Raw genomic sequence first — 22,093 nt, forward strand, 5'->3', positions numbered from 1 at the left:
TTATAATACAATCTGACTTCTGCGAGAAAATTATATAGTCATACAGAGGGAACAGGGTGTGTAGGTGTTTCAGGACAAAGATATTGTGTACAAAGGCAGGGACAGCAGCATGCCTTTGCCACTGTATGGGGCAAGGACACACTGCCAAGTTAGATGATATCCTATGGGTGCAGGTCTGGGGCAGGGGAGGACACAGAGATACACAAGAGAGGAGTTAGGGGAGGAGAGATGAAGAAAGGAGAGGAAGGAAGGGATAGGAGACAGGCAGAGAGACCGGATGGGAGAGGTAAGAGAGTAGACAAAAAAGGAGGGTGAAAAGCATGAATATTTCAGGCGTCAAAGAGTAAACTTAAAGCTGTTGCTCATTTGGTTTTTCATTAAAGAGATGAACACACATACAAAGCTCTCTCTGAATCTGTAGAAGACTTTAGGTGTCTTTCTGATCAATGCAGTCCATTTCCCCCCCAGCAGAGGTGTTCTCTTTCAGGTCCTCTCATTGATTTGCTGTGAACTGACGCCCGCCAGGATTCACCTGTGTCGGCAGCAGGGCAGCCAGTCCCCGGCACATGTGACAGGAAGCATAACGTCTGAAATCAGAGCAACTTTTCATTCACGTATGACGGCCTCTCGTGCCACTGTAACTGTGACCACATGGAGAAAATATTAAAGCCAATCTGACATTCAACCTCCCGGCTTTGCACTGTGATTTGGAGCTACAGGCGGAGGCATGACGCGGAACGTCATTTGGCCTTCAGGTTTCTATTACAGCTCAAAGGCTAGAAACATCTTATACCAGCAGCTCATTCTTTTTATACCATCATAGGAAACTCTAGCTGTTGTCATAGCGTCCCATCAGAGTGCTGACAGGGCCCTTTCCAAGACACTGATCAATGGACCAGTTAGATGATACCACACTAGTTGTTTTCTGTTTTTTTTCACTGCATACATTTTGAGACTCAGTGCAGGATTGTGGTATTCTTCTCGTTCGGTTGATAGACAGAATCATGCTGTGTGAATTGAAGACTTGGGATTTCAGTGCTAATGTTGGTTTTGCACAAAATAACAGAGGACAGCAACAAAACACAACAACATCAACCTTCCAGTACTCCTACTGATTAATAGGAATACAACAAATCTGTTTGTGTGTGTGTTTCCTTTTTATTTCACAAGGGATAGAAAAAAACACTCATCACAGAACAAGAGCGGCACTTGAATAAAGGTGAAAGCAGCGTACTCTTACTCACAGACTGTGCCTTTGTGCACATATCTGTCCTGGCAGTTCATGATGACGTGATTTCATTACACAACACTAGTTTACACTGAAACAGCTCACTCTGAATGCACAGCCTTTGTGTTCACTGTTCTGTGTATCTATCATAATTCTGCTGCAGTATAATCAAATAACAGGCACAATAAAGCGTCAAATGCTCAGGACACAGTTATTGATCTGATTCATTCATTAAATATTAATGTCTCTCAGCAAAAATATCATATACCTTTGCAACAAGTAATACAACATGTACATTACGTGGTCAGCAACTGTGGGAGGGAGGGGCTCTTAATTTTGCAGAGATCCGTTCAAAATATGAAAGAGAATTGAATTTATGGGGTACATTTGCCCTCAAATGGTCCCAATAAATAAATATATAAAAACCGAAACAAAACCCTGAAATATTCAGCTGCAGTGAAAATATTCCTGCATAATTTCCATTTTTCTTTTGCAGAAAGGTATAAAAAATTGATATGTATATAAAACAATCTCCCTAAAAACAGTAAAAAACAGAAAGAAAAAAGGGGGGAAGCCTGGTTGCTATGTCGATTGCTTTGGAGTTGAGGACAGATGAACAGACGAGAAGGCAGAACTCATCCTCTCGCAATGAAACAGTTCATTCATTATAACCATTTCTCTGCTGCATGCCAAATCATTTCTGCATCAAGGCACAATGCACACTCTGCATCTCCTCCTGAAAAGTCCCGCCCCCTCCCTCACTCACTCTTTACCTGAGCCACCAGTCCACCTTACTCAGAAACTCTCAGAAGCACCAATGTGTGAGCTCACTCGAGAGCTCTGCACTCGGTGTGTCTCCGGCCAAGTAGGGGTCCTAGAAGGATCTCATTTGGGGGGGAAAAGAAAAAAAAATACAGTTGAAAATAATATTAGGCTTACTTGAAACAACCAACTTGCCTCCCTCTTCTCAGCTGTCCTGACGGAAGAAGAGAGCGCGCACGCGGCGAACGCATAGTCCGCATCGGCAGTATCCAACTTCGGCACCACAAGAGGACATGGGTGACAAAAACGCCGGTAAGAAACTTCCACGTGCTTCTTTATGAATAATTTACTAGCACATTTTGCTTGGGTAGTTGTTCAGACGCAGTGTTTAATGGATTTGACTATTTAAGCACGGACTGCGCAACGTCAGAAAAAGCCAAACAAAAACTCTAAAAAAAAGGAAAAAAAATACACTTTTTGAATATGGGCACGAATTTGACCCAGTGGATGCGCAAGATATCCTGCACACGCCATAACCAACCACACATCCTCACCACATGGTTCAGTGCTGCAGGGCGATGCTGCTACTGCTGCTGTATCCAGACTCTCTCGCTCAGTCTACTGCCTCTTATAGTTTTGTCACCCCAAGCATACACTCTGCAACCCCAGTGTGCACCCTAAACTCCCCAGCACTGGTCATAATTTAACATTATAAGGACTGCAAATCACATATGCAGTGCACATATACATTTATAGAACCAGTGTAAATATTACATTAGGCTTTGGTTGTTTTCAAGCAGGCTGCTGCGCATGGTAAAAGGTTTGGTCTCCCTTCTCCTATAGCGTCTTTACTCTGTCAGTGCTGTCAGCTGATTTAGACAAAAACTGCTGCCTCTCCACTTTTTTTTTTGCGGTGAAACGACTGCTCTGCTGTTCTCCGTGCAGCGGCGGCAGTGTTCCCTGAACGATTAGCATGCGTGTTGTTGACAAAGCTTTTCAACTTTACCAGTAATGGGTAGAGAGGCTGCAGTTTACACCTGCTGGATGCTGAGTCTGCTCCCTGAAAAGCTAGATGTCCTTAAAGGCGTTTCACTCTAAACAGTGATGTGCTTCATTGTCTTTATGTTGTGGAGGTTTTTTTTTTTTTTAGTTTTTTTTAAGACACATGGGGGTTAAAGCACAAAGGGGGGTGTTCCCTGTGTAAAATATATTTGGATTAGGGACAGAGTGCCCTTGTTTAAGTAGGGTAACCTTCAGGCAGGGTCACATTGGCCTGTTTCGCTCAGAGTTGTTCCAAAGCAAAGTGTGGTAACATAGCAAAAAAGCCTATAAAAGTAGTGGGGAAAAGCAGGTTTCATGCCAAGTGCACAGTTTAGATTCCACTTACATCATTTGGAGCACGGATATTAAACTAATCTTACATCGTGGGCCACAAACAGCCTACTTTGTTTTTAAGTTGGCCAAAACGGTAAAAATCAATATAAGAAAACGAAGTGTGAGGTTCTTTTACTTGGCAAAGATATGCTGCTGTAATTATTGAAAGAAATCTGTCAGCACAAGTCTTTGGGCTTACATTTTTAAAATAAATGAAAGATAGTGAAAGTTATTTGTTAACTTGCAGAAAATGTCCTATTTTATTTCTTTATTTTACTGGTGACACACCGTAAAAAATATTTATTTTTTGTAGTAGATACAGGAAATACAGGCTTGTTTCTCTCATGTAATGGTTTATCTAGCACTTGATTACACTGGTGTATTATGAATGTCTGTAAAATCTATTATATTTAATGTTTAAAGACAAAAATTTATATTCTCCCTCATATTTTCCAAAGCTGTCCAGTGGGTCGAACTAGAGTCTTTGCTAGACCGATTCTGGTATAAACCTTTTTCAACCCACTCTGGGATCTCTAGTGTTTATCACCTAACGAAGCAGTTACAACCACCACCAACCTCTCAATTGAAGTTTTTCCTGTGCATATGTACTAAATCTGTGGAAGTGTAGTTTGAACTGTCACTGTTTTCAGATGCATCACCTCTCATCACTGGTTTATTACTAAATTAAGTGATTGCATTGTTTGGTTGTAGTTTTTTATGCTGACATGTGTTGGATGCTATTGTCGTTTCTCTCTGTGCATGGCATGGGTTGATTCCCTGAAGTGTGATCTCATATAAAGTAGAACATCAGCTCACGGTTCCTCAACTTAAGTATGGTGCTTGTATAAAAATGTTGTTTTATGCTGATGATTGCGTTTACATGGATGCTTTGGTGGGTGTTAATTTGCTGTAGATGTGACCAAAACAATCAACGCAAAGCTGAAAACAATAGGCGGCTTTGAGTGATTGCCACCCACATGCCTGTAATTAAATAAAGAAATAATAATGAATAAATACAAAAATCTCAGTTATCTCTGTGCAATCTGCCACAAGTGTGTTGTTGTTGTCCTACGGTCAAATTGAGCCGCTAACCTCAAGTTTGCACACTTGTCATTCAGCAGAAAGGTGTTTGGCAGCATTACTTGTTGCAACCATAAACAGTTTTGAAACAGTGTTGATTTAAAAAGCACTGTTTCTTTAAGCTTTGCAGAATACTAGAATTTCAGCAAACAGTAATAACCATCAGCAGTGACTCTGGGGTTTTGTGCATTTAAATATCTTCTCAAATCTGTGACTGTTTATCTTTGTATAGGTTATTTTAACTGCCCATTAATAAATATTGTTGTAATATTTAACTATAGAGATGGCAATAGATTTCCACACAGAAATGATTTATTGGCATCTGTAGTTTCTGCAAAAGTTTTGTCTGGTAGAATAAAGTTATTGTGTTGCTGTCAAAGCAGCTTACAAAAACAACATATATGCTATTATTATTTACCCTCAGCCAAAGATGTACGATATTACACTATATTATGCATCACTGCTGACTATTTATATGATATTTTAAAAGCAAGTAAAAGCCTTAATTTCTACTTCAAAATGAAAATTAAATACAGATAGACCGAGTTTGATTTGAAGCGTCCATTACATTTCCAAATAACTAAAGCACATATGATGCACTGGAAGTAAAATTTGAATTTCAGTTAATACAGAACTGGCAACATTAGCTTTATTTATGGCATATGAATTTTAAGGAAAGTCAAGAACTTCACTATTTGTGATGGAAGGTTTTTGATTGTTCTCTTCGTTTAGATGAGTGTTAGCACTGCTAATAAGGCTAGCCTTCTAGTAGTAGTACTAGTTGTAACTGTGCTTTTGTACCAAGCAGACTTGCAAACTACTTTATCAGTTTATATAGGCCTATAAAATGATACATGCAATAAGCTCAAGGTGGTGTGTCCTGTGTCATAGTGCCACACCACAGTTTTCTGTTTCTGAGGATGCTTAGTGGCCTAATTGTGCATGGCTGACATATCTACTCACAGTTGATGGCATATTTTGTATTGCACTAAAGTAAAAACTAGATTGTTGGAATGCTAGTGAAAATGTTGAATGTGTACAAAAGAGAATGTGATTTTTACTAAACAGGCTAAAATATTTAATATCACTGGTCACAACTTAATTCTGATAAGACAACCATTTAAAATTGTCAAATGAAGACCCAGGTGTTTGATGCCTTAACATGACCTTTGTGCACCAAGTATTAAATAACTAAGTGGATTTTTCATATGTTTTGAAATGTTTTTCTCATCCATCATCCATCATGCCCCGCTGTGGGCAGCTTTGCTGCAAACACTTATAAACAACTGAGTCATCCTTGCAGTAATTTTAAACAGGGATTTATTTGTTGCACTAAACTCTGTACTTAAATGTAATATAGACACCTCTTGCTCATATTCAGATGTAAAGGGGTTTAAGCCTTTGGTTAATGTATTTACTAATTTATTTTTTAATGTCTTTGTTCTGTTATAATCAATGGTCATTCAATGCTAGGCCCTGTCTTTATTAAAGGATTCATATTTTTTAATAGAAATAAAGATGATCTAAAGCTGTAAAGCCCATGTGATTTGGTTATTACTAAGCTAAACCCAACTAAGATGCTAAATATCTCAAAAACTTATGAAGTAACACACACAGATGCATTCTTGTGCTCATTTTCACCACTGCAGTGATATCTGCAGAAATTTGTTAAGTGGTTCGGTGGAAGACTTCATCCAGTGGTTTCAGGGAAGGAGTGTTATGGCCACAGCTAGACATGCTGTGATGTCTGCCTCCATGGGTGTGTCCTACCACCTGTCCTGCCATAGGTACTGCCCTTCTGCACAGCTGTACTTTTTGGTAGTTTACACTTTTTAACTTATGCTTTTGTTTAGTGACCAGTGTCTGTGCTGTGCTGTTTGTTTCTTTCCTTGCCATCAGCTTGCCATCTCTTTCAGTTTGATTATTTAACTTTTTTTTGCCTCCATGTCTTCTTCAACCAGGACACTTTTTTTGCACATCTCCTGGGCTTTTTAGGGGAGAAACGAGGAGAAACAAGCTCTGTTGTTTTATAAGAATCCTACTAAAGCAAACACTTCAACATGTGTTGTAGGACAATCCAGTTTATGTGGATTTTTTAAGTTTGTAAGGCTCGACTCTATCTTTGAGCTCTCCAGTCAGTGCCTGGGTTGGATTGGGAACAAGTGAAATGTAAACAATGTACACATTTTCTCTTTTTGAAGCTTTAAAATTAAACTGAAAGGTCTGTAAACAACAGGTCTTATGATAATGACAGTTTTACTGCTGTCAGATTGATGATCAGGTGATTTAAACAAGTAAAGCAAACATCAAAACTGACAGCAAATTTCAGGGTGTGAAGTATCAAAAACTTTGAACATATTTACATTAATGCCAATAAATGAATGGAATGATAACCAGCTAAGCATAGCCGTAGCAGGGAACTGACTGTAAATAAACATATCAGAATTCCATAAAACCATAGCATTTATGAGATATTTATTAGAGCTTATCATACAAATCTCATGCCGTGTCAGAAGCATGGTGCTATAACTCTTGTGTCATATTAACGAAATGGAATAGATCAGTGCTTATTTACTTTGTGAGTAATAATCAGGCACACTAAGTCCTCCCATCATTAAGTGACTGTCATTGTGATTGTTTTGTCCATTTTTAAATAAAATTGATGCTAATAAATGAAAATGTTCCACAATTTTGTCCCTGGGACAAACACATTAAAACTAAAACTACATTTTTAATTAGCATAATTAATAATAGATTTTGTTTGGATGCTAAAGTGTTGCCTCAACTACAGTGCGTTTTTGTCACTTCACGTTCCCTCTGCGCTATAGCCCCCGTTTCATCTCTATTCCTCCCCTCATACCTTCTTTGGCTCTTTAGCAACTAGCGATTGACTCTGCAGTGGTACAGTATAGTGAAAGCTGAGTGTACAGTACAGCACCATCACCAAGTCTGTAACTCTGGGTCTGATGCCAGCTCCCTGCACCCTCTACCCATTCTCTCTTTATTCCTCTCTGACCTTTCCTTATTTGCATGTGGATGCTGTTGTTGAGGCATTTTGCTGACCTATAACGTCCTGTTATGTTCATTGTGTAGATTTTACATAGCGAGGGAATGTTCCCATGGTAGCTGTAATCATATATCTCATTGTCCTTGTGGTGCAATGTCACATGAGCACAAGAATTAGGTTTTGAAATATAGTAAAATGTTGCAGTATATACTGTAAAGTACTTTTTAGCAGTGTGCTGAATGAGACGGCAGAGATTGGCATAGTGTTTGTTTGGCTGACTGGTGACTTGGAAAAATAAAATAAAACCCAGCATCCTCTTTAATTTGTTTTGTCTTGTGCAAATCTAGTGTTAATGTTTTAGCAATTTGAGTATCTATAGGCAACTCTCTTCTACTTGGATATGCTCGCTTTAATTTTAATGGTTTATGCTATGGCACCACCTGGTGTTGAAAATGGCACATAGCGCTCTAGTCATCATGGGTCAAAATGCGTAATGAGATCGTGAACCTTCTCGTTTGGATAGTGAGTCATAACTGAAAACACATTTTAAGGTCATTAGAGCTTGAAGTGCACACGGTGAGTGTCATCTGGAGATATAGTGTGATATAAAATATATGCAAAGGCTTTTTATAGAGTCACAACTCCACTGTCCAGTATTGCAAGTACCTAATTCAGTTCGGGACCGCATTTACGCCACACTGTGATGTTCCAACAAATCCTCATCCTGGAATTGACTTTCCCTGATTTAGCAGCTGACTTTTCACTTTCACGCATTAACAAAAGACGCAGTGGGACTCCGAGATCTTCCACGCAAAGTGCTGTAGCGAAACCAAACTGGTTACTTCTATTGTTCTTGCTCTCGTTGTTTCTGCACACTGTTCCTGTTGCATTCAGGAGAAAGATTTACACTTTTCACAAAGTCATGATCAGCTTAAAGCGTATATGCTGATCTATATCAAATCCATATATGGAATTTAGCGAAATAACAAACGCACTGCTGCCGCACTTGGAAGGACACTTCGGTGGCCATTGTTGGGGTGGCTGTAGCTCAGGCAGGTCATCTACTGATCGCAAGGTTGGTGGTTTGATTCCCGGCTTCCCCTAGTCCCTAGCAAGATACTAACCCCAAATTGCTCTACGGTGTATAAATGTGTGTGAATGTTAGCTAGAAAGCACTTAGAAAAATGTGCTTGTGCTAATGGGTGTGAATGCGCTTTGAGTGCTCAGAAGAGTAGAAAGGCGCTATATACGAACCAGTCATTTACCGTTACTCACTCTTTCATAAGCAGTGACTGAGCCATAAACTTTCTGCTACTCTCACGCATCGCAAAACATCATTGACTTCAAAGCGATGGCCTGCAGCTGACGTTGTCCGCTTCTTCCCGGTGATTTGTGAAAACGTAGAAGGGGGTAAAAAAAAGAAAGAGGAAAACTACTGGCTCTCGGAGTCCAACATCTGTGCGGCCAAAGCTTCGGATCGTGCAGCCTTTGTCGCTTTTTAGCTGTCAGCTCCGCATTACCTCACTCGTGGCCTGCCACTTACCCCTGCAGTTTAACTTTGGCGTGCGCTCTCTCTCTCTTTCTCTCTTTCAATCTTCACTCTCTCTCTCCCCCTTCCCATCTTCTTTTCTGCTATTACGTCCGCTGCTGGTAAAGACGCGGAGGCAGGAGGAGGAGGGGGGTGTACAATTAAGAGCACATTGTAACGTCCTTGCGTTGCCTGCTGTGGCGGAAGAGGAGTGTGCCGTGAACGCGAATGACCGTCGGTGGACAAGAAGAGGAAAGACAGAGAGAGTTAGAGGGTTAGAGAGAGCGAGAGAGGGGGGAATCACTCAAGATGCCTCGTTTTAGCGTAATTTGTCCTGCAGACTGTGCCCTTCCGGCGTTTTGAGGGGCTGCTGTGAGAGCCAGTAGAGAAAGGCTGGCTGGCTACGCTATGCTGCCTGACCCTGCTGTGTTGTGATAGCGTTGTCCGATTGTTTGGATTGAGGAAGGCTCCCATCAACCCAAATCAATGAGGATTCTGAGGCCATTCCTTCAGAAAGGAGCGCATATGCTGCAGTGTTTCTGTGGACAACGATCGAAGTCGACCACAATCACCAACGGTGAGAGACATAGCATTATAGCTGTCTTTGCTTTGCATGCTTTCTCTCTTGAGTGATAAAAGAAAAGGGGAAAGGGAAAGGAAAGGGGGGATTTATAGAGAAGGGGAGGAGGGGATGAGTGGTTTTATTAAACACCAGAGTGTGTGTGAGTAACATCTTCCGAGTCTGCAGTGGAGGGAGGCTCTCCTTGTGCTCCTCGCGTCTGTCCTGAGTTTTCTGTGCAGTCTTCGGCCGTCGCGGATAGCTGCTGGCAGTCAGCTGTAAGTCGCACTACTCTGGAGAGGAGAGGGGTCCTGATACTGTACAAGCCCGTGCTATATTTGTTTCTAGTGGTGCAACTGAAGCGGGCCAAAAATGGATAATGCAGGGATCAAGTCATTAAAGTTCAGGGGCCTGGAGAAGCAGCGCTCCTTCAGGGCCCCAAACGACCAGCACCACGGATAGCGCCACAACAGAAAGGCTCCTGTTCCAGTCAGAGTTTTTTTTCTTTCTTTTTTTTGTATATGCCAAGCCACATTGATTGATTGGTTGGTTGGTTGATTGCATTTTGTACAATTAGATACAGTACAAACTCAGTTTAAAACTACTCAACTCCCTCTGCGCTTCACTGGTACATGTTTTTTGGTATGAGGTTAGGCCTAATTAAATTAAATTCGAAGACCCCTCTGAAAGTCCCCAAAAGTACCACTGTAGCTTTAACTACTTTAATAGATATGTATACAGCTTTTTTTTTTTTTAACGAAACCTATGCAGCTTAGAATTTGTATATATGAAAAAGACCACTTGAGGATACAAAACTGCAATGACATGCATAAGCACACACACAAGCCCACACACAGCCACCACTTATCAGTCTTTGGCAACAAGCCTAAGATCCCTGCCATGTCCTCTAGTCATGTCTCAGGCAATTCACTGCAATGCTGCTGTTGTTCATTCATAACACAGATCTACTGTCTCCATAGGCGTGGAGAATTCCCCAGTATTGCCAGTGAAAACCAGAAGTTTTTTTTTGTTACTGGGAAACAAATGCAACACCTCCTCTTGTCACTTGCAGTACGTAGGCTCTCAGCTGGAGCAGTTTGGAAATTCAGGGCAGACAATTAGAAACTCCATTAAGCACAGTTGATTCCTCTGAGGTAGTTGGACCAAAAGCAGCATGCACCCTGGGATCTGTAGGACTCGGATATGAAGCACTATCAGTCCTTATTCTGCATCTGTGCTCACTGTTAGATGAACCCTTTGACCTCAATCAAAACTTTATGAGTCAGCACATGGGTGTTGAAATGACACCCATGTGCTGCGAAGCATGACTGTGTGGATTGAGTTAAGGATCGTTATAAGATCAAATTGCTTCAGATAAATAGTTTGTTTAAACCTTGGACTTTTTCAATCATTTTGAAGGTTAATGTTTGATTTTCTGTATTTATATTATTATGGTGGTATGGCTCAGACAGTTTCATTTCCAATTACAGCTAAAATATAAGGGAAGTATGAGTTTTGAGTGATGCTGCCATGCTGGCAGCATTTTTTCCCCATTTTTCTCTCTGATAACTTCAGAATAACTCAAAAACATTGTCCATAGAAAGTGAAACAAAGCCATTTAATTGATTTAACTTTCTATACAAAGTTGCCAAAGTCTGCATTTTGCATGGCAATCTCATTGCATCATTCTCTCCTACAGTCTGAACAGTATAAGATCATGGAAGCAACAAGGAGCAGGAAGTGAAGTATTAAACATTTCATTTTTAGGCGCAAAATTCACCCCGTAGGGACTTCTGGTGAACTATGTGTGTGTGAGCAGGCTTAAATGTTTGCACCTGCTTTCCTTTGTAGTATCAGATTTGCACCTGGCTTTTGTGGTGTTAAAGTTTTCCCTCTTTGTCTCCAGTCTTGGAAGTGTGCTGCTTAGGGCTATGGTGTGAACAAAACAAACACACTCGGGTGTTGTAAACTACTGCAAACTACTGCATTAAATATGAACGGTTTATAATGTCCCATAATAATGTCGCAGCAGCCGATATATTGAAATAGGAGCAGTGGGTAAAATATATCAGTAAGGGTTCCACGGCACAGTAGAAGGACGCCAGATGTCAGGAGCACCTAGAGCCCCAGTATTGTGGTTAATGTGTGGCAGGTACAGGATACTGTGTGGTGGGTGTCATACTAGCAACGCTAACAGACCCAGCAGCACTTTATATTTGCCACTTGGTCAGTTTTCAGTAACTGATGAATATAACATCAGGTTTAGGTTAAAGTTCTTTTTCTAATGTCAGTATATAATGTTTTGTAACATTAGGTTTAACACTCATAGCAAATGCCGATGTATATATATAATTTGAACTTGAACTGCTAAGGTCACAGAGGATTGTGACCTCCTGAATGCAGCAGTAATGGTAGAGGACGTACAAGAACACGATTGGCTAAAGAGCTGACACACACACACATACAGAGATTCCTTCGTGTATTAGTTTCCAAGGCAGACGTCACGGTCAGTGGAAAGTTTATTAAAAGATTCAAGATGAATTTTAATCTTCGGCACAGTGTTGCACAACAAAATTGCAAATCAATCAAAAACACTAAATAAATACAATGAAAAACATTCTAGGTTTGAATCCACTGCTTTGATTTTTTGTGTTGACTTTGCATGGTTGCCCATGTGCCTTTATGGATTCTCTCTCGCCTCCTAAACAGTCCAAATACATGCTTGTTGATGAACTGGAGGTTCTAAATTGGACATATGCGTGAATGTGAGTGGTTGCCTGACTCTGTGTGTTAGCTTAACACCATCATCTTACTGTAATGCCTAGCTCCATGTGCAACAGGCTCTGCTGACCAACAGCTTAGAAACAGGAAACCCTCTTAAACTTAGTGCTGCATTTCCTTTCCTCCCCAGCAATATACACACCATGTTTGCAGTCAACTGGATGATGATTTGACTAGAAATGTGAACACACACACACGCGGACAAACGCACATCACACATACAGACATGACTCGATTTATCGGAGCGAGATGCAGGAATCTAGACTTTGTCTCATATTTTGCTGCACTAGATGTGATTAAAATTAGAATCTGATTGTTTTGTTCAGCCGTACGACTCGGGCTTTTATCTCCTTTTCATGTTGATTCATGTTGTTTATGTAGTAGAAGTTTTTAAGCAGCATTTTGAGTCACAGAATGTCTCATATTCTCTCACGTTTCTACTCTGCGCTTCTCGAGGAGCTGGCATGACATTACGCTATGACAACCAGTTCTAGCTATTGTGAGTCAACAGATCTGTGAGGTATCTCAAGGACACAGAGAAGTGACAAACTTCAGAGATAGGAAACAGTGAAAGTAGTTTCTCTCCAAAGTGGTTGTGGTTCATTTATTCTCCACAAGGGGGCAGCAGATATACAAAAAAATGTTTCTCTGAACAAGCTGCACCTCTGGCAAGGCCAGAGACTCTGGCTGTGGTTTATTTCTGTTCACTGAATTGATTCATCACAGTTAAATTTGTACATTTAATGAGAAAGTCTCACATAAAACATCTTTTTAAAAGATAAATGCTCCAAATGCATCCTCAGCATACTTGCTTCCATTTTTGCCCTTAATGTTCATATTATTTAACCAAGAAAAAAAAAGAAGAACATTTGACAATAATAACAAACTCACACAGTCTCTGTAACCATGACAGCCAATCTTCAGAGTCAAAATCACTTGAAATGTCAATTTAAATTATTACTCTGTACTATCTGCAGTGTGTTTCATAACAGCAGTGTTTCACTGATTTTGGATGTATCGTTTCTGGAGTGAAGGGAACATTAATTGTCTCTGGTAGACGGAGGAAGCCAAACAGATCCTCATTAGGGAATACTTTATCTTTCCCCGACAAAGACGTATGTCCATGTCTGTGGTGCGCACGAGCTCCCTCCCATTTCTGAGAAAACTCACTTTGTACTCGGAACCACAAGCTCTGTTTTTTCTTTCTTAGAAGCGCGCAGTATATCACATCCAAAGTGATGAATGTTGTATTGAGACTATTATTATTATTTTTTTATACTGCAGTGTCAAATTAATATCTATCACTCACTGGCAACTCAATAGGAATACAAAAGGTTTTTGATTTAGAATCTGATTGAATCCAAGCCTCGGTTCCTAACTTTCTTTCCTTGCCTATCTTAGTATGTAAGATTTTATCTGCCCTCCATCTCCCTTTCTCTCTCTATCAGTCTTTTCTCTCTCTCTCTCTCTCGCAGATACTTTAGAAAAATGCAAATGACTGACGCGGGTATCAGCACTTCACATTCACATTCCTTCATCCATTTTATCCAAATCTTACATAAAAGGGACAGACAATAGCCGGCAAAAGAAAATCTCTCTCCGTCTTTCGCTCGGTCTCTCCTCTTTCCTCGTCTTGCTGTCTCTACAGATTCAGTTTGGTGAGAGAATGTCAAACCAAGTCCTAGAAAAAGCCTCTAAATGTTTCATGCCCTTTCATCACGGGGATGCTGCTAAAGACACGTGTGTTTTTCCTAACACAGAATGCATCTGTGCTGTGCTGTGTTGTGTTCTCCTTAGCCATGCAACAAAAGGAATGAAACCAGAGGCACATAAACATGATGTCCATCATGCCTGCAGGTTATTCTGGCTGGTGCGTTTTACATTGATTTACCTTTACTGCTACAGTGATCCTCGTCCTCTTAATTGTGCTGAAGACAGCCGCAGAGAAGCAATCAATTGGTTTGCAATTGTTCCTAGTCAGATGGAAACACAGAATAGGCCTACAGGGTGCTCTCACGATGCTTTCACACGAACTGAGGGGCCAAGATGTGTTTGAAGGCAGTTCAAAGCTTTAGTGTCACAGTGTTATTTGTTGATTGTTGTCATTTGTGTTCATTGGGGCTGTACTTTCACTTCCATCACATGAATCCATCTGTTGTGTCACTGTGTGGATCTTGAGTTTTGCCTGAATGTGTGTGTTTCCCTGCTCATACTCTGCGTGTTGGACCCTGTTGCGGTTGATCCTTTAAGCCAGACTTAACATGCTCTTTGCGTGGCCACTGTTTTCTTTACAAAATAAAATGTGTGCTCCTATCTCTGTGATAGGCCTATAAGCTGTGAGGGCAAGAATGCCGTGTAGTATAAGCCAAAGCTGATTAAGAATCAACTTTGTATGCAGTTTGCAGTTTCATGCAGCCTTCTCGCATTTTCAAACTGCTTTGCAACTTCGGATTTGAAGTGTAATTAAAAGAGACAGTTGTGAGATGAGTCGCCCCAGTTTGAACGCGCACATAATCCAAAAGGACGCACGTGCACGCGCATCCATTTCTCAAAGGGAAGAAGAAGAAAAAACACCCAGCCCCTCCCACCTTTTAAGTTTACATTTTGCAATACAAATTCCAATATTCGCAAATTTTCGAGATTGGGATCATTCATTTGTCCCGTGCAACTCCTGGGAATTACTAATACTAACCTCAATCACGTATGATTGCGTTAAAAGAGTTGGAGAGGGAGACAAGGGGTGAGAGAGACAGAGAGGGAGATCGAGAGAGAGGGAGGGAGAGAGGGAGGGAGGCAGGGAGAGAGAGAGAGAAGCTGTGGACCGCCACCATTCACTCGCACATACACACACAGTATTCATTCGGGACTCGCTGGAAATAATGCTTAGGTCACTTTATTATTTGTGCGCTACAATGAAAAGCACTCCGGCGTGTGTTCGCCTCAACTAATTGTTGCTTTTCAGACGGGAATCACTGCCTGCAGGCTTAAATTACATCTCTGCAGCATCCTTGCAGAGTAGCCCATGCTCGCCGATTCCATTTTTTCCCCGACTGCATTTAAGCGGTGCCATCGACGGAACCGGAGACTGGTTCACATACACGGGCTCCTACACCGCATCCTGGACCGGCAGCGGACTTCTCTTTGAGCATGGAGTAAAAAGATCATTACGGAAAGAAAAAGTTAGTAGTCTTCTCCACGCACGAGCAGTGCCCCTGGGTTTGGGTTTAATGCTTATCGAAAGGCGTCAGGAACCCAGAGGGTAGGCTGGTGTGCGGATGAGGAAAACGATGTCGTGCTCGTCAGCCGCGGCGCTGTTCACCTGGAATACCTGAAGCGCTCTCGTCTATGGCACGCAGCAGCATCAACTTAGAAACACTGTTGCATGTTTTCATGTCTGATATCTGGGTCCTTGTGGCCTAACCCTTAGATATTTTATATAAGATCGGTTGCTGTTGATTGAAAAGCCCGAGTGTCGAAGCAAAACTCGCAGCAGCTGATCATATTTATAGATATATATCTAAATATACTCTAGTGTCCCCACAAGAGGATGCTGCCCGAAGCGCAATGATACCCTGGACTCGAAGGATTTTCGTGATCAGTATGACATTTAGTTAAAAAAAAAAAAACAACCCAACAAACTCGTGGACCTAAGGACAGAATCAACGTTCTTATTTTTATTTCCGCCACACGCCAATTACCTACAGTGAGATCCGACATCTGCCGAAGTAGACTTTCCGTTTTCAGACTCGGTTCGGGGAGATGGCCGCGATCGCCAGCTCCCTGATCCGGCAGAAACGCCAGGCGAGGGAATCCAACAGCGACCGGGTCTCGACTTCGAAACGTCGCCCCAGTCCCAGCAAAGACCCCCGCTCTCTCTGCGAGAGGCATTTCTTGGGGGTCTTCAGCAAAGTCCGTTTCTGCAGCGGCAAGAAAAGACCCGTTCGGCGGCGACCAGGTCAGTGCCGTAGATTTTTTTTTGTTCTTGTTGCTTTTTTCTTTAAACTGATGTGTGTTACGTCTGTGTATGGAAGCGGTTTCCCCCAACCTCCCCCCACCACCACCACCACGCGCCACCCCGCCCCTCTTTGAAGCAGCAGAGGCATTATACTGCAGTCAAGGGCTTCAATCTGAACCGGAGGAGAAGGTAGATTTTCTCCGCGGTGCGAAAAAGAAAGAAAAAAGAATCCACCTGTTCCATGAGGTCTTCTTGTTGTCTGTCTATCCCACCGCAACCCTCCCCCACATACCGAGCGGTACCGGCCAGAATGCACGGTGGATGATCTACATGCCGTGACGTTACCGGTTTATGCATCCTGATAGTGCTCTGATCAGAATAATAAATTAACCCCTGAGCAAAAAATTCTTCCCCAGCCAAAGCTCGAGCGGGATTTGACTCAAAAGCATTACAATAAATCTAAGCCTCTGATTTTTTTTATTTCCCCCCACACATAATAATCCCCAGCCCGACCCCCCAATTACACAATTACACAATTGCAACTTGAATAGCTATATGGAAGAAAAAGAAGAAACCTGCTTTAAAATGGCCCAAATTCAATATTAATGCAGGTTGGGGGTAAGGAGCGGAGATAAGTTGCACTGCAGTGCACCAAGGCTCTTTTCAGATTAAATGTTTTAATGGTAAATGTTTATTGCTTATTGCAGAGAGGGAGCTTTACTGCAGTGAAGGGAGGTATAGCTTTAGTGATTAAGAGCTGCCCTGGCTGTATTGATATACAAAGACTCAGGTACTACTACAATTCATGTAAATTCACGTAACCTTCTCTCTATCTCTCTCTTTTTTTTAAACAATTCGAAATGTTTCTGTCCTGGTGCACAGATAACAAGCCAAGAGTGCAAGTCACCTCCCCCTCCTCACTATCCAGATAGTTCTGGTTTGTGATGAGCGACAGTAAGATCCATTCAGTGTCCCAACAGACAGATGAGGAGTGAGACAGACGGGCAGTCAGGCATCAATATTTAAGGCAGAAAGGGAGAAAAATGGAGACAGTCACCCAGCCAGCCAGACAGCCAGCTTTAAAACCCTGTAGTCTTGCAGCTTCCACAGACAATCCAACCTCAGTGTCAAAACTGCAGCAAATTACTTGATTAAAAACATAACCATTCAGCCAAAGCAGTCAGTCCTCCAAACACTAACGGGCAGGTAGGTAACTCCTTCCACATGGCCAGTCACAAAGCAGACAGACAGACAGGGAGGCAGACGGATGCTGTATGTCCTCTAATTGATTATCCATATATTTCCACTGATGTGTTGCCATATATTTGCTTATAAACAACCGATACACTGGAGAATTTATGAATTCTGCCTGTTTAAAAGCCTGTTGTTTTTCCTTCTATTCCCCCACCCCCCCCCCCCCACCTCGTAAGATGCACCCTCGAAACCTCCACAGGTGTCCCATAAGGGCTGCAGGCTAGGTCAGTAGCTCAGCCTCCATCCGTGTGTGCTGTGTTTCTTTTCGTCTCCACCCCATCTCGCGCCCATGTCGACTTCCCCCTCGGCCAGGGAGGGGTGGGGAGGGACAGAGAGGGAGGGAGGGTGGGAGGGACCTGGGGCTTCAACACCTGTCTGACAGCCGGCGACCCTCTCCCTTGCTGACTTTCTTCTTCTCCCCCCCTTCATCTCTCCTTCCTGTGTGGCTTTCTTGGACTTTTAAAGCTTCATTTCTGACCTGTTTCTAGCTAAAACTCTCCTATAGCCAGCCGTCTGTTGCTCCTCTGTCTCCTCTCCCTGCCTCTTCTCATTTCGTTTCTGCCCCATTCTCTTTGTCAGTCAGTGTCGGATCAGTCTCTATCCTCGCTCCCCGTCTTGTGTCTGTACTACTGTGTAAATGTTCTAGAGGTTTTTTTTTCTTTTAATTGTAGTGTATATTGGTGTATATGGATATGATGTGTTCCTCCCTGTGAAGCGTTATAGAGCAGGTGATCATTCACCATTTCATGGTCATGACGCCATTTGTCAACGTACCTAAATGTTTTTGTCCTTCTGTATTGGTATGAAGTAAATCTGTTGATGTTCTAGTGGCCCGTGCACTCACAGGGTGGCCTTAAGCTTGTTGCAGCTGAAAGACGCACAAACACACGTTGGAAACACTGGAGTTTATCTGGAAGTCTGTTCATGCCTACACACACACACACACACACACACACACACACACACACACACACACACACACACACACACACACACACACACACACACACACACACACATGCTGATTCTGTAAATGATTGATGATTGAAGCGATGAGGCGTTGGCAGTTGCTCAGGCCTGTGCTGAGGCCTTAATTCATGGAAGTGTCTTTATCACATGTGATTTACTGATGTGGCCACTCCCAAGTGCTTACACACACACAAGCATATGCTACATTCTCTACATTACCCTCCCATGATGGATGATGAAGGGCCTGTCCCAGGAATTGATGCCGCTAACCCACAGGTAGGTGAGATGGGGAAGTGACAGTTAGGATGATGTACAGAGGAACTCACACTCGCTGGGGAGTCCTTCTTCGAGCCCTCTCCTCTACATTTTGTCTTCTGAAAAATAAACATAACTAGAGTTTATGCAACAGTAATTATTGCAGTGATCAGCTTTCAAGTAAGTACCTTAACATCTGTCAGTGCTTTTTGAAGTCTGATCAAAAACCATCCTTCTGTCCTGATAGCAAGCTTGAAAAAACGTTTCTTCTGCCAATTCATTTGGGACTTTTTGGGCCTGGTTGGACTAAAATGAATTGCACGTCCTCCAAGAATTTGTATGACCTTGGTGAACAGTCAAGCTTCTTTATTCCAGTCACATACACTATTTATCAGAATGTTTGTGCCTGCAAAGCAAGGATTTCATTAAATGAATGTTTATTTAGGTGCACAAAGAGAAACTAAGTGCCAATTAAATTGTGACAAAACGCATAATTTGTTCCTTTTGTGAGACAGACTGAACTGAGGATTAGTCATCTTTAGTATCTATTTGTTTTTCCCAGACTTTACACAAAACAGCGCATTACTGTGCCGCTGTAGAGTAGTATTACTCACGATGAGCCTCAAGAAAACCATGAATGTATATATACTCATTGCATGATCATATCTTTTATTTTACCTGCTTTAAAAATAGTTTTATTTTATTCTTAATCATCAGGATATAATGATGTCATCTGACTTGGACTTCCTGCTTTTGCACAAAATCAAACAAGAGAAGCATGTTTTTTTTTCTCAGATAAAAACTGCTTTCCACACATCAGCTTTTACTCAGCATTGCCTGAAGCTGAGAGGCTTTTTTTTGCCCTCAGCTAATCCTCGCTTCCACCTGCTCCACCTGAAGAGAGGAGCATTTTGAGCAGCACTTTGGCCATGCGCCAGAAGTCATACCCTCCAAAGTTGGAGGTCGAAACAGGGTTATCTTACTGGGAAACAAAAAAAATTAAATAAAATGAAACCTCCTCCAGAACTTCCTTTCTGTTTCCTTTCAGGAAATAAATAATAAGGAAATCATTTGGAGCGCAGCATAGAAACATGCCTGTTCAAAAGATTGATTTCATAAAAAATGTCAGTCATATTATTTCTAAAATGCATGGTTGCTTCATACCAAAGAAAGTACTGGCATGTCAGTGTGCATTAAATGTGATTTTAAAAGGCTGTTGAAAGGTAAACCACTGTGGTTTACTTATTATTGGTTTTCTGTTAACATGTTGTCCTTGTAAAGGTTTTCCTGTCAAACAGCTACTTAACCTTTTATGGGCTCATGTGCTGCATCAGGTGATTCACAGCAAATTGTCCTTTATAGTGTTATTGATATTAGTGATGCAATATATATATTATTGAAATTGTTAAATGTGTAGTGCTTTTTGTGGGCAATTGTGGAAGCTGGATTGTGCCACAGGAATAATAAGAGTTCCTTTAAAATGGCTTATCACAATTGAATAGATACACAAGTCATAAAGTGAACAGTGAACCATCGTTAACCTTTTAGAGACTTTAAATACGACAAAAGAAATGAACTGTAAATGTTTTTAAGTAGAGTAAGTCTATAATTGTTCTGCTGATACGCTCCATCCTCCACAGCCAGCTTTTAATTAATCATGCACTACATTTTATGATCGTGAAACACTTCTTTTGGATGATTTTTTTTCTGAGTGTTAGCTGAAAGCGGAGGTATCAGCTAAATTGTGCTTTTTTCTCACCATTATGAGACTGTTGTTCTGACATATTCTTGGTGGGGACGGGGCTGGGGCCGACGGGTGTGTGTGTGTGTGTGTGTGTGCGTGCGTGTTACGTGTGTGTGCACGTTCCAGAGCCACAGCTGAAAGGCATCGTGACACGACTGTTCAGCCAGCAGGGCTTCTACCTGCAGATGCAGCCGGATGGAACCATCGACGGCAGCAAGGACGAGAACAGCGACAACAGTGAGTGGAGCATTTTGGAAGCCACAGCTTCCAGCGTAAAACATTTAATGGCCACGAGTCGGTTATATAATAGATTGCTGCCTTTATACGCTTTAGCATTTTTAATTCTTATATAACTCGTGCTATTTGGGTGACCTAAAGCACTCTAAAATTAATTTATGACACCCTCGCTAAATTGGATTATCTTGATTGAAAAACAGATTTTAAAGGCAAGAAATACCCCAGAGCCAAATGCTCTCTTTTCTGCATATGATTATGTAATAATATGCACATAAATGTGCCAAAATCTGCTCAAATGTTTTATGTACTCCAAGCCTGTTTTCTCAAAAATGATGTAGTCTCTAAATATCATATTTATCTGGTAACTATAATTAATTTGCTATAGTAAAAACAATTCTGGTATCCCCACCAGGTCCCTACTAGGTAAACCATTTCTACTGTGTACACTTCATGATTGAAAGTGTCACATTGTTTTGATTGATACGGCTCCAAAGCACGTGTGACCATCACATCAAAATTTCCTTCCTGGAAAAAGCCATTGCTAGAAGTGGTTGTAGGCCCATAGCTTCACTCCATGCCACAAGAACCTCCCCTGCAATATTTCACTGCAATCGACTTTCCATAGTGAACTACCAGTGAATAAATAGTCTCTGGGGTATACCCCATCCACCTCCACAAGAACAGAAAGGAGTGCAAAATCAGCCGTGTCTGTAGAGAGTCTCTTATATTAAAACTTGCAGCTTTTTGTTAAGAGTTTCCTATAAAGGATCAAGGAATAGACAGCACATATGTCAGGGGGGAACAACTGTCAAAGCTATAATGATGACACTCCCAGTCTGGAGTGAGGCCAATACAGGAAACCAACCATGACTTTTCTTCTTCTTCTCCTGCCTTACTTACAGAAAACCGCAGCCACAGCTGCTGGACCAGGGCAGTTATGTGCTGAAATGAATGCTTCACTCCTCCATTGTTGTTGCTGTATATTTTAAGAGGAGATAGATCTTTAATGAGAACCACTTAGGGCATAAAGTGAGGGTCTTCAGGACAAAACGGATTACTGCATAAGGGGGATGGGAAGGAAAGTGAGAAACATTCACATATAATGCATTTCATGTGTTTAGCTTGAGCAAACAGCTGGTTTTTTTTGTTGTTTCTTTTGAAGGTTTCCATTGTGTCTAAAGGTTTTAGCTGGTTTAGGGTTTAGCTGCATGTGAGGATTTCCCCACCTTTAGGTAATCCTCTAGTTAAGCAGTCCCCCTGGCCCAGGGATGGAAGAATGCAGTGAATAATTCAGCCACAGCAAACTAAAAATACCACCTTCTCTGTTTGTACCCAATGAATAATTCTCTATATTAGATGC

General features: G+C 41.6%; 1 protein-coding gene across 5 annotated transcripts in view; it reads left to right on the forward strand.

Annotated features, from left to right (window-relative positions):
* Positions 1–2,030: 2,030 nt before the first annotated feature.
* fgf12a (fibroblast growth factor 12a) overlaps positions 2,031–22,093 on the forward strand; it is a 31,603-nt gene continuing 11,540 nt past the window's right edge. Inside the window, exons 1-3 of one of the 5 annotated variants that reach the window (XM_026148776.1) lie at positions 8,834–9,556; positions 17,705–17,752; positions 20,623–20,733. In XM_026148776.1, coding sequence (XP_026004561.1) covers positions 9,466–9,556; positions 17,705–17,752; positions 20,623–20,733 — 250 coding nt within the window. In that variant the 5' untranslated portion in view covers positions 8,834–9,465. Of the gene's footprint in view, positions 2,303–8,833; positions 9,557–15,099; positions 16,275–17,704; positions 17,753–20,622; positions 20,734–22,093 lie in introns of those variants that run through there. The other 4 variants (XM_026148774.1, XM_026148778.1, XM_026148777.1 and 1 more) reach the window with 4 other exon arrangements.

The sequence above is a fragment of the Astatotilapia calliptera genome, chromosome 18, assembly GCF_900246225.1.
Source record: "Astatotilapia calliptera chromosome 18, fAstCal1.2, whole genome shotgun sequence".
NCBI classification, from domain to species: domain Eukaryota; kingdom Metazoa; phylum Chordata; class Actinopteri; order Cichliformes; family Cichlidae; genus Astatotilapia; species Astatotilapia calliptera.